The 16,284-nt window shown below is 39.9% G+C and overlaps 1 protein-coding gene across 1 annotated transcript in view; it reads right to left on the bottom strand.

The window, feature by feature from the left end:
- Nucleotides 1–9,427: 9,427 nt before the first annotated feature.
- LOC146999869 (RNA-binding motif protein, Y chromosome, family 9-like) overlaps nucleotides 9,428–16,284 on the bottom strand; it is an 11,305-nt gene continuing 4,448 nt past the window's right edge. The window contains exons 4-9 of the mRNA XM_085834402.1: nucleotides 15,549–15,726; nucleotides 13,645–13,797; nucleotides 12,661–12,769; nucleotides 11,212–11,289; nucleotides 9,939–10,027; nucleotides 9,428–9,757 (exon numbers count right to left, since the gene is read on the bottom strand). Coding sequence (XP_085690528.1) covers nucleotides 9,444–9,757; nucleotides 9,939–10,027; nucleotides 11,212–11,289; nucleotides 12,661–12,769; nucleotides 13,645–13,797; nucleotides 15,549–15,726 — 921 coding nt within the window. The 3' untranslated portion in view covers nucleotides 9,428–9,443. The remainder of the gene's footprint in view (nucleotides 9,758–9,938; nucleotides 10,028–11,211; nucleotides 11,290–12,660; nucleotides 12,770–13,644; nucleotides 13,798–15,548; nucleotides 15,727–16,284) is intronic.

Here is a 16,284-nt window from a genome sequence, read left to right as displayed (position 1 = left end):
GCTCCTTGGGAGTTTTAGTCCTCCCCAGTTCTCTAATACTTTCCAATACTGTGTGTCTTTCTCAGGGATAGGAGGGAATAGGCTCTTTCCACCTCTCACCAGGCTAAGACAAAGACACCATTTCCACAATTGGTATCCTGCCAATTGTGTACCTTAAGCTGCAGGCCTGCTCCACCCTTACTTCCCTCATCTGGGTAACAGCTCATGTCTACCAAATGCTAAGGGAGTAGAGTCAGCGAATGACATTCCAGTCCCAGGTCTGTATCTTTTCTCCAGCCACACCTTGCTAGTACCCAGATCCAAGCATCTGGCTTATTAGACCCAGGTTCTTGGGAACTTTTGGTCCTCTAGCATTCTCAACTACTTTACAATAGTATGTTTCTATGTCATGGATGGGAGAACGGGTCCTTTACATTTACCAAGACCAACTTATTTACTGTATTGCCAGTGTCAAAACATTATGACGGACAAGGAAATTGACAGAACCCATCAGCACCCACACTAAAACCTTGAACCTTCAGGTAAAGGGCCCTATTCTGAGGGTCTTGTTTCCCTGAGCAGTTCAGCTGGCCACTGGCAGGTCTGCCTCAAGGACATTCAGAGCAAAGTGCACAGACACAGGCAACACAACACAACACACAAAGAATCCTGTACCAGGTGTACTCCTGTCTCAAACATTCTCTCCTGCACATGGAACAGAGAAGACCAGGCCAAGGGAACTGATTCAGCCTTCCCAGGGAAATCCACAAACACATTATGAAAAATAAAACCAGTAGCCACCATCCCTGTCTCCTCCTCACTCTTAGGGCTGATTTCATAGGCTGTCCAAAAGACAGTGAAAAACACACTTTTCTGGGGGATATAGGGACACTGTGTCTTTGTAAGATGAAATTTGACTATTTTTTTAAGTTGTTTCTTTAATTATTGGGTATTTATTTCATTTACATTTCCAATGCTATCCCAAAAGTCCGACACACACTCCCACACCCATTCCCCCACCCCACCCCCGACTCCCACCTCTTAGCCCTGGCGTTCCCCTGTACTGAGGCATACAAAGTTTGTGTGACCAATGGGCCTCTCTCTCCACTGATGGCCGACCAGGCCATCTTCTGATATATTTGCAGCTAGAGACAGAGATCTGGGGGCGTGGGGGGGGGGTGGGGTTTACTGGTTAGTTCATATTGTTGTTCCACCTATAGGGTTGCAGATCCCCCTAGCTCCCTGGGTACTTCCTCCAGCTCCTCCATCGGGGGGGGGGCCCTGTGATCCATCCAATAGCTGACTGTGAGCATCCACTTCTGTGTTTGCTAGGCCCCAGCATAGTCTTACATGAGATAGCTATATCAGGGTCCTTTCAGCAAAATCTTGCTAGTGTATGCTAATGGTGTCAGCGTTTGGAGGCTAATTATGGGATGGATCTCTGGGTATGGCAGTCTCTAGATAGTCCATCTTTTCTTCTCAGCTCCAAACTCTTGTCTCTGTAGCTCCTTCCATGGGTGTTTTGTTCCCAATTCTAAGAAGGGGCAAATTGTGCACACTTTGGTCTTCCTTCTTCTTGAGTTTCATGCGTTTAGCAAATTCTATCTTATATCTTGGGTATCCTAAGTTTCTGGGCTAATATCCACTTATCAGTGAGTATATATTGTGTGAGTTCCTTTGTGATTGTGTTACCTCACTCAGGATGATGTCCTCCAGGTCCATTCATTTGCTTAGGAATTTCATAAATTCATTCCTTTTAATAGCTGAGTAGTACTCCATTGTATAAATGTACCACATTTTCTGTATCCATTCCTCTGTTGAGGGGCATCTGGGTTCTTTCCAGCTTCTGGCTATTATAAATAAAGCTGCTATGAACATAGTGGAGCATGTGTCCTTCTTACAGGTTGGGACATCTTCTGGATTATATGCCCAGGAGAGGTATGGCGGGATCCTCAGGTAGTACTATGTCCAGTTTTCTGAGGAACCGCCAGACTGATTTCCAGAGTGGTTGTACAAGCTTGCAATCCCACCAACAATGGAGGAGTGTTCCTCTTTCTCAATATCCTTGCCAGCATCTGCTGTCACCTGAATTTTTCATCTTAGCCATTCTGACTGGTGTGAGGTGGAATCTCAGGGATGTTTTGATTTGCATTTCCCTGATGATTAAGGATGTTGAATATTTTTTCTGGTGCTTCTCTGCCATCAGGTGAGAATTCTTTGTTCAGCTCTGAGCCCCATTTTTTTTTTTTTTTTTTACTTCATTGGAGCTGTTTATCAGGCTTAGGAGTTCTCTGGTGGAATATTTAGGGTCACTTATATACACTATCATATCATCTGCAAAAAGTGATATTTTGACTTCTTCCTTTCCAATTTGTATCCCCTTGATCTCCTTTTGTTGTCGAATTGCTCTGGCTAGGACTTCAAGTACAATGTTGAATAGGTATGGAGAGAGTGGACAGCCTTGTCTAGTCCCTGATTTTAGTGGGATTGCTTCCAGCTTCTCACCATTTACTTTGATGTTGGCTCCTGGTTTGCTGTAGATTGCTTTTATTATGTTTAGGTATGGGCCTTTGGTGTTGGATTTTGTCAAATACTTTCTCAGCATCTAAGGAGATGATCATGTGGTTTTTGTCTTTGAGTTTGTTTATATACTGGATTACATTGATGGATTTCCGTATATTGAACCATCCCTGCATCCCTGGGATGAAACCTACTCGGTCAGAATGGATGATTGTTTTGATGTGTTCTTGGATTCTTGGATTCGGTTAGCAAGAACTTTATTGAGGATTTTTGCATCGATATTCATAAGGGAAATTGGTCTGAAGTTCTCTATCTTTCTTGGGTCTTTTTGTGGTTTAGATATCAGAGTAATTGTTAGCCACTCTTTCTTACTCAAAAGCAGCAATGTATGTTTACATAGGATCAGTTGATTTATCTTAAAAAGTAACCATATAAGAATCTGAAAAGAATCACAAATTCATATAAAAGCAGCCCTATTTACAGTAAATTCTCAGAATACACATCTACTCACCAGCAACTTTTATTAAATCATATCAGGAAGCTGAGGGCAGAAATAGGTTTAAGAAATCACCCCTCACCAGTCCAGCCTCAGTGAGAGTCACATCAGGCAGTGCTGCCATTTTTCTTGTTCCCTGACCTCAAAAAGTCATTGGTTTAACTGTTAAGAGTGTGCCTTTCTACATCAGAATCAGTTGTAAAACATCTCAACCTAGCTTCACTAACAATTTTATTTTTCCTAATTTTTGTAAGGGTGATGATGATCATTGGTGACAATCTACATCTGTAAATTCTCTCCTAGGAAGTGATTGAATGATTAATCTGTTTCAGCAGCAATGCTTGAAAGATATCAAACAGGATTGTTATGAGTGCCAGTGACACTCCACTCCAGTGAGGGGCTGGAAACCCCCTTAGGGTTTTCATACAATTCTTAGATTAAGAGGGGTGTGAAGGCAACAGGCAGAGCAAAACTCCACCATAGAATGAATGAAGTCCTCAGAACATTTAGTCCTTGAGGTCATGCATCCCAGTGACATGCCCAACATGACTGAGCTAACCAGTAGGCTGTATTCCCCAAGCTCTAAAGGTGTTCACTGTTCCTCCTGCATGGGCCTCAGCAAAACTCCAAGAAAAGCACTTTACAGACTGTGTGCTATCTCTTGTGATCCTCGTAGAAACTGTGAGATGTCTTTTAGGACCACACAAGTAGACTAGTTAAAGCTACTACAGACATAAAGATACAGCAAGTTGGATCCAAGATCTAAAGATAGAACTATTACAAGATCAAATGTGTTTCTAAAACTCATTTGCTTTGGAAAGGATCAGATTTAATTTAAGAAATATACATCACTTGTTTCCAGACTTACTATATCTTTAGTACCTAACAAGCTTGCCTCAGATGATCTGGCAGTACAAACAGCATCCTTCAAGAAAGTATAGGAAGCTCCCAGATTGCTGAATCTGTGACATATTCCACAAGTTGCCTTTCTATATCTATCCACACCATCCATGTGGGTTGCCAACAGATTCTTGAGTTTACTGAATTCTAAGATGTCCTGCTATGAGGCGCAACAGTCATATGGGAGGGGGGGTCCTGTTACCTGGGTAACTGTAGAGAACTATGGAGTTGGTCTGGCCTAGCTGCCTTGAGAGGTATATGTTAAAGGTTTTTTCAGGTTAAAACAGGCAGTGTTGAAGAAGTGACATTTGTTTGTAGAATGTGATGATGTCCCAGGGAATGGTGCTAATAGGAGGTGCTATTATAGCCTAGTTGGAGTAGGTGTAGCCTTGCTGAAGGAAATGTGTCACTGTATGGGTGGGCTTTGAGACCCTCCTCCTAGTTGTCTGGAAGACAATAGTCCTCTAGCTTCCTTTGGATCAAGATGTAGAACTCTGTGTTCCTTCTCAAGCATCTAAAACACTGACATGCTTCCTACCTTGATGATGCTCTGAACCTCTGAACCTGTAAGCCAGTGGCAACTAAATGCTTTACTTTATAAGTGTTACCTTGGTCCTGGTGTCTGTTTACAGCAATGGAAAACCTAAGGCAGAGAAGTTCTATAAACTTTGTTGCTGGAGGAAGGAGGTAAGAGGAATGTCATCAGTTGATAAAATTCCTGGAATTTATTAGAGAACTTCAGTCTCCTTTCCCTGAAAAGAAGTTGCTCCTTGTTGGAAAAACAAACAACAAACAACAACAACAACAACAAAAATTCAGAGAATATTTGATGCAAAGTGGCTAGAGGAAATGCCTAGTGATGCTTTTCAGTTTTGCAAAGAAATAAAACAATAATAGAAATGACAGAGTTAAAAATAAAAATGAGCCAAGCAGTAGTGGCACATGCCTTTAATCCCAGCACTCAGGAGGCAGAGGCAGGAGGATTTCTGAGTTTGAGGCCAACCTGGTGTTCAGAGTGAGTTCCAAGACATCCAGGGCTATACGGAGAGACCCTGTCTCAAACCACCACCACCCCAAAATAAAAAAGTAAAAACAAATAAAAATATAAATAAGATCAGGAAAAAGCAAGACTAACACTGGCAATAAATTCCAAATTAGGACCTAAAGATACAGTATTTAGTGCCTCTCTGTGACAGGTGGAGGGTTTTTCATTTTTTGGTTTTTTTCCTTCCCTTCATGATATCACTCCCTTACCTCCAGCTCCAATTTCTCTGCTCCTAAAACTTGTGAATCATGTCCAGTTCCTCATAGCATGGACACTTTTTTCATTGCTTTGCTTCTTTCTGACATTGAGGAGGAGGTTTTACAATCTCCAAGAGAGAATTAACTCCTTTAATTTCAGGGTACAATTCTTCCAGCCCAGAGATTTTGCATCAAGCCTGAGACATGGTAAAACATATGAAAGGATTTTCTCTTTTACCAGTGAGTAAAACAACTACCTGATCCTAAGAATCTAGATCAAAAAGTTAAAAAGTATATACCCATTTCATATAAGCCTTTTAAGAATTTTAAGCAAGCTTGTGGCCTCAACAGATTCAGGTAGAGGTTATCTACCTGGAATTCCTCTCATGTGCTTTAAATCGGGCCCCTGAACTCACTTTGGGTTCTCCATCTTGAAATGAGGGAACCCCAAGCATGCTGGACTTCTGCAGAATAAAAGGGTATTTGTATTTCCATTCTATTTGAGTCCTGGATACCATTCTTCAACAAATCACGAATCTCTGTATTTACAAGGTCTCACCCAGGATGTTCTAGAGAGCCCCCACTCCCCGTCAACTCCCCCCCCCCATACAAACCCAAAGAGTAAAGTGTTTTTCTGATCAGTAATTCTGGGCACCCAGTTGTCTTTTGTCTTGTCCATCTCTGTGTTTGTGCTTCGGGTTTAATCTTTCTGTTTGAGGCCTAGAGGGACAAAGTGGATGCATATTTGGTCAACTGGCCTGAGGCAATTGAGGACATTCCCAAACCCCTATTCTCGAACCCCTACTAGAAGCAGGAGAACTTTCTAGTTCTCATCTGAATTCTGAACTAGCTGTGTGTCTATAGGCCTCTCATGCACAGGGAGAAAGATCATCTTAGACAGCCTTTTGGTTTTGGTTTCCCAGGAATACCCTCCTGTTTCTGTCTATGTTGTGTTATGTTTGTGCTTTTTGTCCTCTTGTACAATTTTTTTCTTTGATTCCTAGAATGGGACAGGTACAGTGCATCCCACTGGGCTTGTCCCTAACCATTCTAAGGACTTTCAGTGAGTTGCAAAAGACTTGGGTCTGGTTGTTTGTCCTGCAAACTAACCACCATTGTAGGAATAAATGGCCCACCTTTGATCTGAGGAGACTTCCTCCCTCTACTGCTATCATTTACAGGGTGAAGGTTTACTTTCTGAGACTTGGGGACCAAGTGCCATGCATCACCTTGTGGCGATACCTGGTTGAGAAGCCCCCTGTTTGGATGAGACACTTTTGTTATGGGCCTTGCTCCCCCTTTCTACTCCCTAGGAGGATCTCTGTCCTGCTCTTTATGTTCCTACCCCTGTCCAGCCAGCAAGGCAGAAGAAGGAGCAGCCCCTGACTCCCCTCAGAGTCTACCTCACACTACCCAAAGGGCCAAGTATACTAGAGCCTTACCTCTCTGGGCTACAGGACACCAAATGCTCAGGGGGGACACTTCATGGCATATGTGCCATTTACCAGTGATGATATTAATAACTGGAAGCTGCATAATCTCCCTCCTCCATACCCCCTCCCCAATTTCAGAAAGACCATTAGCTCTCACAGGTCGTCTAGATGTAATCATGCTGACTCACCTGGCATGACTGACAGCAATTGCTCCAGGTCCTCTTTGTGACAGAGGAGAGAGATAGTTGTGAGACCCATCAGGGAACTGGTTCCAGTAGCAAATGGCCCGCCCACTCAAGTTCAGGTTGATATAGATGCAGCCTTTCCTTGGACAGGGATTTTAACACAACTGTTAAAGGTAAGGAGAGGTGCTGGGTCTACCAAAAGATAATGATGGGGGCGGGGTGGGGCTCTGAGAGGCCACCAGATGGCTCACAATCTTACCTAAGGTGAGCCAGGTGATGCAGGGGAAGAGTGAGAGTCCCAGGGAAGACATAGAAAGACTTTTTGAAACCTACACAGCCTACACTGCTTTTGACCCTGAAGCCAGGGAGCATCATTCTGCTGTGAACATGGCTTTTGTTAACCAAACTACCTGCAGCATCCTTTGGAAGCTTCAGCCAGTGAAAGGCTTTGTGGCCTGTCTCTGGCACCCAAAAGCCAGCTTCTGTTTGCCTTTGAATGGCAAGACTTGGAGAGAGGCTTCAAGGGACAACTGACTGGGCCACTCCTGCCTCAAGGATTCAAGAACTCATCCTATAATGCCAGGAAAATGTTAAACCAGACAGGAGCTGATCTGATGCAATCTCACAGCAAGGTCTTTATTTTAGTTAAGATAGCTCAGTCTCTCAGCTCACCTCAGACAGGCCAGGACACTTTTTGGTGGGGAGAGGAGCCCTGAACATCTATCCAAGGCTTTATAGCAAGCAGCAGGTGGCTGGGAGTGGGGAGGGGGAGGTACTTTGGGGTATTCGGGGGCAGGTGGCAGGAATAACTGCAAACATCTAATTGGAAAGCTACTATGGCCTTTAGCATAATTGGCTGGTGCTGGGAATCAAACTGTAAAATTAATTTCTATTTCCCTCTATATTGGTGGTCATTAGGCAGGGTGTGGGCTTGTAATCTGGGGGTACAGATCTGTTGGGGTAATAACCTGGAGCAGCTGGTCTTGTTCAGGGTGTAACCTGGAAATGCTGGTCTTGTTGGGGTGAGCCTAGAGACCGGAGCTAGGCTTGGGTTTTGTTGGGGGAAACTAACTTGGAAACTAATGCTAGGTATGAGCATGTTAGTTTACCTGACTTCAAACTTAGGTCAGGTTCTCTAAAATGGAGTCTGAATTTAAAATATTTTGGTCTCTCCACCTACTGCCTTTGAAGAGGCACTGTATGAGGACTCGGCTGAGTACCTGTGGGCACACCCCCAAATAGATGTGCTCCAGTATGTATTGAGAGCCCCCGACTTGGAGACATGTCAGGAGGCCACATGAGACCTCCTACAGGAACAGAGTCAACTTGGCTAAGAAGGCCCAGCTTTGTCAACATGAGGTCACCTACATATTCAAAGGGGACTGACCAACACATGCTGTCATACACCAGGAACACACCAAACTTAACATCCCAGTTACATATCCCATAGGCAAGTACAGAAATTTCTGGGATATGATGGGTTTGAAGACTTCGGGTGCCAGGGTTCACTGAGTTAGCCAAACTGTTATATGAGGACTCCCAGGGCCACGAAGACAAAATAGAATGGACCCTTGAGATGGACATGGCTTTTAAGACTCTAAGAAGAGCCTTATTGGAGATGCCTGCTTTGGCCCTCCTCAAGATTCACAAACCTTCCCACCTGTATATGGATGAGAGAAAGGGGATAGAAAAGGGGGTGGCTCACCCAAACTTTGGGACCATAGAAAAGATCTCTGGCTTACTTATCTAAGAAGCTGGACCCGGTGGCCCAAGGATGGCCTGCAAGACAAGGATGCTGACAAAATAACCACATGGCAGGAACTTATCACCACCCCCAATGCTATTGAGGGGGCCCTCTGGAATCCACCCAAGCCAGTGTGCCAGACTGGTGCACTTTCAAGCTCTACTTTTGAATTCCCCTCGCATAAGCTATAACACACTCTCTGCCCTAAAGCCAGCCACCCTGCTATCTGATCCACCCTCAGATGTGCAGCATGATTGCTCTATAGTTCTGGGATACATCCAGAATGTCAGGGAAGACTTGATTGACATACTCTGGTCAGATGAGGGATGAATATACTTAATGGATAGGAGCAGCGTCATCCAGAATGGAATCAGGTCTGCAGGGGCAGCGGTAATGGGCTTGGACTCTGTTATTTGGACAACTGCTTTGCTGCCAGGAACTTCAGCCCACAAAGCTCAACTAAAGGGCCTAACCCAGGATTGAAAACTGGAAAAGGGAGACATAGATGGGCTTATTCACTGCTGAAGGAAAAGCCATCAAAAATAAGGAGGGAATACTTTGGTACTCAACAACGAAATGAGACAATGGCTTTGCTTTAATTTTTATTGACAGATTTTTTTTTTGACTATGCAAATAATCTCTACTGGTAAATTCTACTTTAACAATAACAAGGCTATCTTAACAAAGAATCATTTTGGAACAGTTAAAGTTTTCTTGTTTTACATTGTAGAAGAATTCATGGATGGGAAGTTAGTCATTATTTCACTTTCCCCCCAACCAATGTATTTCAGTATTCGGGTAATGCAGTAAAACTTAATATTTGCCTTATCTCCTAAATCAACATATTTCTTTTAACATTTAGAGAACATAGGAATAACATCTTATTTTTCTTCTTAGATATAATGTGTGGTACACAACTTAAGACTTTAGTACCTGCCTCCACTTTATATCTGCTTTCTCCACGAACTCCATGGGATCCCCCAAATCTTGGTATTACTACTGTATGATTCACGAGATGCACTATACAGCCTATCCCTAAGTGAATGCCCTCTTACTTGTCTGCCCTCACGCTCAAAGTATTCCCTATCTCTAGGTGGAAGCACTTCTTGTCTACCACTACATTCATAGTCACTTGAATATATGTTACTTCTCTTGCGTGTGTATGTTTCTCCTCTTCCACCAAATCCATCTTGTGAGTTACTATAGTCATCATAGCGGTTGTTTCCACCTCTTGCAGATGGTGCCTCATGGAAGCTTCCTGAAGTAGATAAATGACCAAGTAAGAAAACAGCTTTAAGGCTGTACATTTAATCAGTTAAGAACACTGCAATAGCAAATACTCCAACCACCTAATTAATGTATAACCCATGTTACTTTTCTCTGTATGTGTAAAATTCATTAAGATGGCATTTATTTACCAAGTAAAATAGGACTCTTACCATAACTTCCATATGTATCTCTGTATGAATTTCCACTTAAATATTCAGAGAAATCTCTATCACGTCCTCCACGATAGCCAGCATGCTCACTAAGTTTTAAAAGGAAGTTTTAGTTAACATAAGAACTAACCCAAGGAGCTAAAGGGATCTGCAACCCTATAGTTGGAACAACATGATGAACTAACCAGTACCCCGGAGCTCTTGTCTCTAGCTGCATATGTATCGAAAGATGGCCTAGTCGGCCATCAATGGAAAGAGAGGCCCATTGGACTTGCAAACTTTATATGCCCCAATATAGGGGAATGCCAGGGCCAAAAGAATGGGAATGGGTGGGTAGGGAAGTGGGGGGTGCTATGGGGGACTTTTGGGATAGCATTGGAAATGTAATTGAGGAAAATATATAATCAGAAATATTAAAAAATAAATAAAATAAATAAATATAGCACATATAAAAACTGCAAAATTTGGTCCTATAATCAAGGTGTACTCACAATACTGGAGATGTGAGATTGCTGCATAGGTCTGACATTAACAAATGGCATTTTCCCAGCTCTGTAAATGCATACGTGCTGACTCATAAAAAAAAAAAAAAAAAGAAAAAAAAAGAACTAACAGTTTTGCGGGGTGGTGGCTGCACACACCTTTAATCCCAGCACTTGGGAGGCAGAGGCAGGCAGATTTTTGAGTTTGAGGCTAGCCTGTTCTGCAAAGTGACTTTCCAGGACAGTCAGGGCTACCCAGAGAAATCCTGTTGAAAGAAGAGAGAGAGAGAGGGGAGAGGACAAGAAAGGAGAGGGGAGGGGAGGGGAGGTGAAAAAGAGAAAGGACAAAAGGGAAAGGGAAAGAAGGAAAACAGAAAAAGGGAAATGGAGAAGGAAAGAGAAAAAGGGAAAGGGAGAAAGGGTTAGAGGGACGGACGGAGAGAGGGAGAAAGAGAGAAAGAAAGAAAGAAAGAAAGAAAGAAAGAAAGAAAGAAAGAAAGAAGGAAGGAAGGAAGGAAGGAAGGAAGGAAGGAAGGAAGGAAGGAAGAAAGAAAGAAAGAAAGAAAGAAAGAAAGAAAGAAAGAAAGAAAGAAAGAAAGAAAAGAAAAAGAAAGAATGAGAAAGAAAGGAGAGGGAGAGGGAAACTGAAAGGAAAAGGAAAAGGATAGGAAAAAGTAAATGGAAAGGAAGGGAAAGGAAAAGAAAAGGAAAGGAAGGCAGGCAGGCAAGCAGGCAGAGAGGAGGGTAGGGGATGGAAGGGGAGGGAATAGAGAATAAAGAAATTGTAATACCTGAAGACTTTAGATGCATGATCTTCCCGAGAGCTACCGCCATAGTCAAAGTATCCCCTAGATGTTGATGTGTATTTCCTTGAATAAATTAGAAATTAAACATAACCATCCAAACTTTTATGTGAGAGTTTCTCACTGTCCTAGAATTGGCCAATTAGCGAACTGGCCAGTAAATCCAGAATACCTGGCAAAATATCAATGGGCACTTCTCCAAGTAAGCTCAGACAATGATCCGGAACATAACTTGGATACATGAATGCTACTCCATCAAATATGCTAATGAAATACTGCTATTAGGCTTGCTAAAATTTAACAAACGCAGACGATGCAGTATTTGGAGAGGAAGAAACTTCATAAAAATTAAAACTTTGACCATCACTGACAGGAATGTAAAAGGGTTCTATATACTACATTACCATATTGCCCAGCACCTCAACTGCAATACACTTAAACTAACTGAAAATAAGAGCTCTATTAACGGTATATGAATGTCCTTAGCACCGCTACAACACAAAATCGTGGCTTTAAAATGACATACATGAGAACACAATATGTAATTAATATACATAATTAATAAATATTAAATAAAATTAATTCATAAGATGGGATCTGATGCTCTCTTCTGGTGTGTCTGAGAGAGCAATGGTGTACTCACATAAAATACAGTAAATAAATCTGAAAAAAGATTAAACCTTACAAAAGGATTAAATCTGAAAATTATGTAGCTCAAATAAGAATACAGTTAACTGTGCTTCCATTGATATCCTCTCTGTATTTACAGAATTGAAACTGACTGTATAATTGGAAGGTATTTACTTTGTGTACTACAGTAGGTAGTATACTTTTGAGATTAGTCAGACATAGGAAATGAGCGTGAATTTCAAAGGATATCCTCAAATGTTGGTTCTCAGGTACATTCCACATTCTATTTGAACAGTGTCTCTAACTGTCCTAAAATTTTTCCATATACTGCTGTCAGACCCATGAGAGTCTTCCAACCAACATAAGAGTTGATTAATCAACACAAGTGAGATTATAGGTTTTATGCCTAACTTTTTCATTGGTTCTGAGTATATGAATACAGGTCTTCGTCTTAAGAAGTAAATACTTGGACAACTGAACCACCTTTCTCATCCTAGAAGATAATTTGCAGAAAATGTTGTATGCATTTATCTATTTATTCACTGTGTATATAGAACCCTGAAAACCTGTTTTGTTTTTTTGTTTTTTTCCCAAGATGTTGTGGCATTTGGACATCCTCTTAGGTCTCATGAAAGTTACTCAACTTGTTAAGCCATCTCACTAGCCTTGGAAAACAGTCTTAATGAGAACGGATATAAAAGGTTTTGACACTACATAGAATGTTCCTGTATGATACTAAGTACAGTAATTAAAGCATTTTTTCCTTCAACAATGGGAAATTTAACCATTCTGCTATTTTGTCTTTACCTATCATTAGAAGACTGGCCATAATCCCTTGGTAATGGATACTCATCTCTTCTGGAAGACGCTTTCTCTCCTCTTGGCATATTTCTAGAAATCTCTCTTCGATGTGGTTCTGGACATTAAGTTTAAAAATTACTATACAAGTATTTCAAGTTGCAGATGGTTCAAAGTAGTAATAAAACCACTGGACTTTTCTCTGCAAAATACTTTTTACAAGGCCTACTTCATTCTTTAATGAAGCTGTATTGGTAAACTACTTCACAAATGCAATATAAACATACTGCTGTCAGTGTAATCAAGCATCAATCTGCCTCTTATTTTATGCACGAATCTCTCTCGTAATTCATATTTCACGTCTTTGTATTTTAATGGTCTTTACTCAAATTTTTCTTACAACATGCTTAATTATGTTGATTCTATAAAACCTCAATACACTAATATTCAGATTTCTTTTTCTTTCTTTCCTTCTTTTCTCTCTCTCTTTCCCATCTCTCTCTCTTTCCCGTCTCTCTTTCCCGTCACTCACTCTCTCTCTCTCTCTCTCTCTCTCTCTCTCTCTCTCTCTCTCTCTCTCTCTCTCTCTCTCTCTCTCTCTCTCTCTCCCTCCCTCCTCCTCTCCTCTCCTTCCTTCCTTCATTCCTTTCTTTTTTTCCCAAGAATGTGTTTTTCTGTATAGCCTTGGCTGTCCAGGAACTCACTCTGTAGACCAAGCTGGCCTCAAGCTCAGAAATTTGTCAGCCTCTGCTTCCCAAGTGCTGGGATGAAAGGCGTGCACCACTACTGTTCGGCTGTCAAATTTCAATATCATTCTGGCTAAAATCTTTGGATAGATCTACAAATGTAAAATTTTCCTACATACGTATGCCTGTGCATGTGCGTGTGTCTTCTAAGACTGTGATGGTCAAAAACTCATAGGCAATTGTTTAGACTTTTCTCATTCATTATAAACTGCATTTCCACAAAAATGTTTGCTTGGCATGTTTTTACCTTGTCCTCTCAGTCCAGTATTGCTTCTTGTCAGAGCAGAAGTTGCATATCTTTTAGAAGGAGGACCATCCCTTTTTGAAGATGGACTTCTTTTAACTGCAAAGTATCTCCCAGAAGAACTCACATTGAAATTAGGAGTATATCTATCACCACCTGTATTTAAAGAAACATCTTAGCTAAAGGGAATCAATACTTCAATGAGTAAGTTCTAATCATCACTTGTAAATCTTCCTTAAACAATACTGTATTCTCAGCAATTAGTACTTTTTCTAAATTGGTAAAATTTACTATTTCCTTTTGTAACTAGAATTCAAACAGTATGTAAAGATGGCTTTAACATTTATAGCATAGTTTGACTGAGTTTAAAGAAATGACAGAGAACTGGCGTGAAAGGGAACAAAAATCTGCCAATTAAATATATCTAAATTTCAGAGAAAATAATCACTTCATTATTAGAAAGCAGATTTTTATATATTTCTTATCTCAATACTTTGCAAGATACCTCTATGAAATAAACTGTCATGCAAATATAAGCCCAAATATCAACCAAAAACATAAGAAATTTTATATAATAGTACTAATACATAGACATGCTGAACAATTATTATAATTTACAAATTAGGACTCTCTATGAAATGCATATTAAGTATGTTATAATCATCTTAGCTTAAAAAATCAATATACATCTAGTGTCCAATTATGAATAAAGTGTGTATTTTCATACAGGTGAGAATAAAAACTTAGATTTAACCATTTAGATCATTTGGAGAGCATTATAAAATATAAGTCTACTTCAGAAATATCACCTATCTCATCTAACAGCCCTTACTTGGATATTTAATGTTGGTGAATACAAAAAAATTATAGATTTTATAAAAATAAAATTTGAATTTATTTTCAAAAGTAATAAAATACTCTTGACCATTGCCTATAAAGCATCCTAATGTGTCGTCATCTTCTCATCATACATCAAAAGTTAACATGTAAAAAAGTTAACATTAAAAATTTCTGTTTCTTGGGCTGGTGAGATGTCTCAGTGTGTAAGAGCACCCGACTGCTCTTCCGAAGGTCCAGAGTTCAAATCCCAGCAACCACATGGTGGCTCACAATCATCCCTAATGAGATCTGGCGCCCTCTTCTGGAGTGTCTGAAGACAGCTACAGTGTGCTTATGTGTAATAAATAAATAAATCTTTAAAAAAAAATTTCTGTTTCTTTTAAACATTCCAGAGTCTGAAACAGTCTTGAATGCTGCACGGTTTAGATAATTCCAGGAGAATACAATTGTGTTCAATAGGCTTATATACAAACTGCCATCAAAAGAAGAAATGAACAGTTTCCAGATAAATATACAACAATAAGTATTGTCTGATGAATTCTTTTTATTTGAAATGTACTTCTGAGTTCTGGACACTTTAAGGCAATTTTCTTTTCTAACTGGTATAGTTTTAACTTTCCAAATAGTTAGAATTACAACTCACATTCAATACTGGCCTCTAAAGTACAAAACTAAAAAACAAGATTAGAAATAAATCTGGCTGCTCAGTGTAGGGGTACTGAAGTTCTCCCGAGGACCTGTGTTCAATTCACTGACAGCTAAAACATGTAACTCTAGGATATGAAACCTTCATACAGACACAGAGGCAAAATAGCAATGCACATAAAACAAGTTTTGCAGAAATTCTGTTGACTATATAAGGACAAATACTTAATGTCTTAAAAGAACACTTTTGCAATTTACACTCTGGTGTAAATTCAATTTTAAATTAAGACATCTGTTATTTACACTAACCATACAGTGCCTTTAATTTTTCTAATTAAAGGTAACTGCTCTAGTCATGAGAATGTTAAATAAAAGTCGTAGTGTTTCTACTTCAGTCACACTGCTTCCACTATGAAAGTTACCCAAATTCCCTTCACATGAAGGACGACTTCTTGCTCTGCTTCTTCCTCCTCTTCCACAAATCAGAATTCTTGAAGCACCTCTGGTTCTTGAAAAGGATGGTGGTCTCCTCTTACTACCACTTTCAAGTGATAATGGTCTCCTGGCTTGTTTTACTTTAATTCTTTTTCCATCCAAACTCTGAAAAAGACAACAGAAACAAATTTAACTTACATACTTTACCTTTTACTGCATCAAACATGAGGTTTAGAATGTCTTTCTTAATGTAAATATACACAAGTTTTTTTTTTATCAGAATGGAAAAAAATTGAGACAGAAACAGAGAATTGTAGTATTTTACAATCTGAAAAATGAAGCTTAAAATACAGAATGGCATGTTGAGAGTCCAAAGAAAAAAAATCATTTAAGTGCTGGAAGAACAGCACTTGTAAGTAGATTATCCAACTCAAAATAATCAATCTTAAAAACATACGTACAAGTAACATTATACACACTGAGCAAGCTGTATTTGTATGTATTTAGGAGTATATATGTACATCTATGTATGTGATAAACTAACGAAAAAAAAAAAACCCAAGAATAGGAAAGAGAAAAAAAAAAGATGACAAATTATACTATTACCCTCTCCAAATAAAGGAAACAATTTAAAAAAGTTACTTGAAAAAAATGGAGAAAAATTACCTTGAAAGTAATGTTAAAAAATACATTGTTTCATATAGAATATGCAATTTCTAAAAA

Source organism: Mus caroli, unplaced genomic scaffold (genome assembly GCF_978045245.1).
Source record: "Mus caroli unplaced genomic scaffold, Mus_caroli_1 scaffold_34, whole genome shotgun sequence".
Classification (NCBI taxonomy): Eukaryota; Metazoa; Chordata; class Mammalia; order Rodentia; family Muridae; genus Mus; species Mus caroli.
This window is presented reverse-complemented; position numbering and strand designations above follow the sequence as displayed.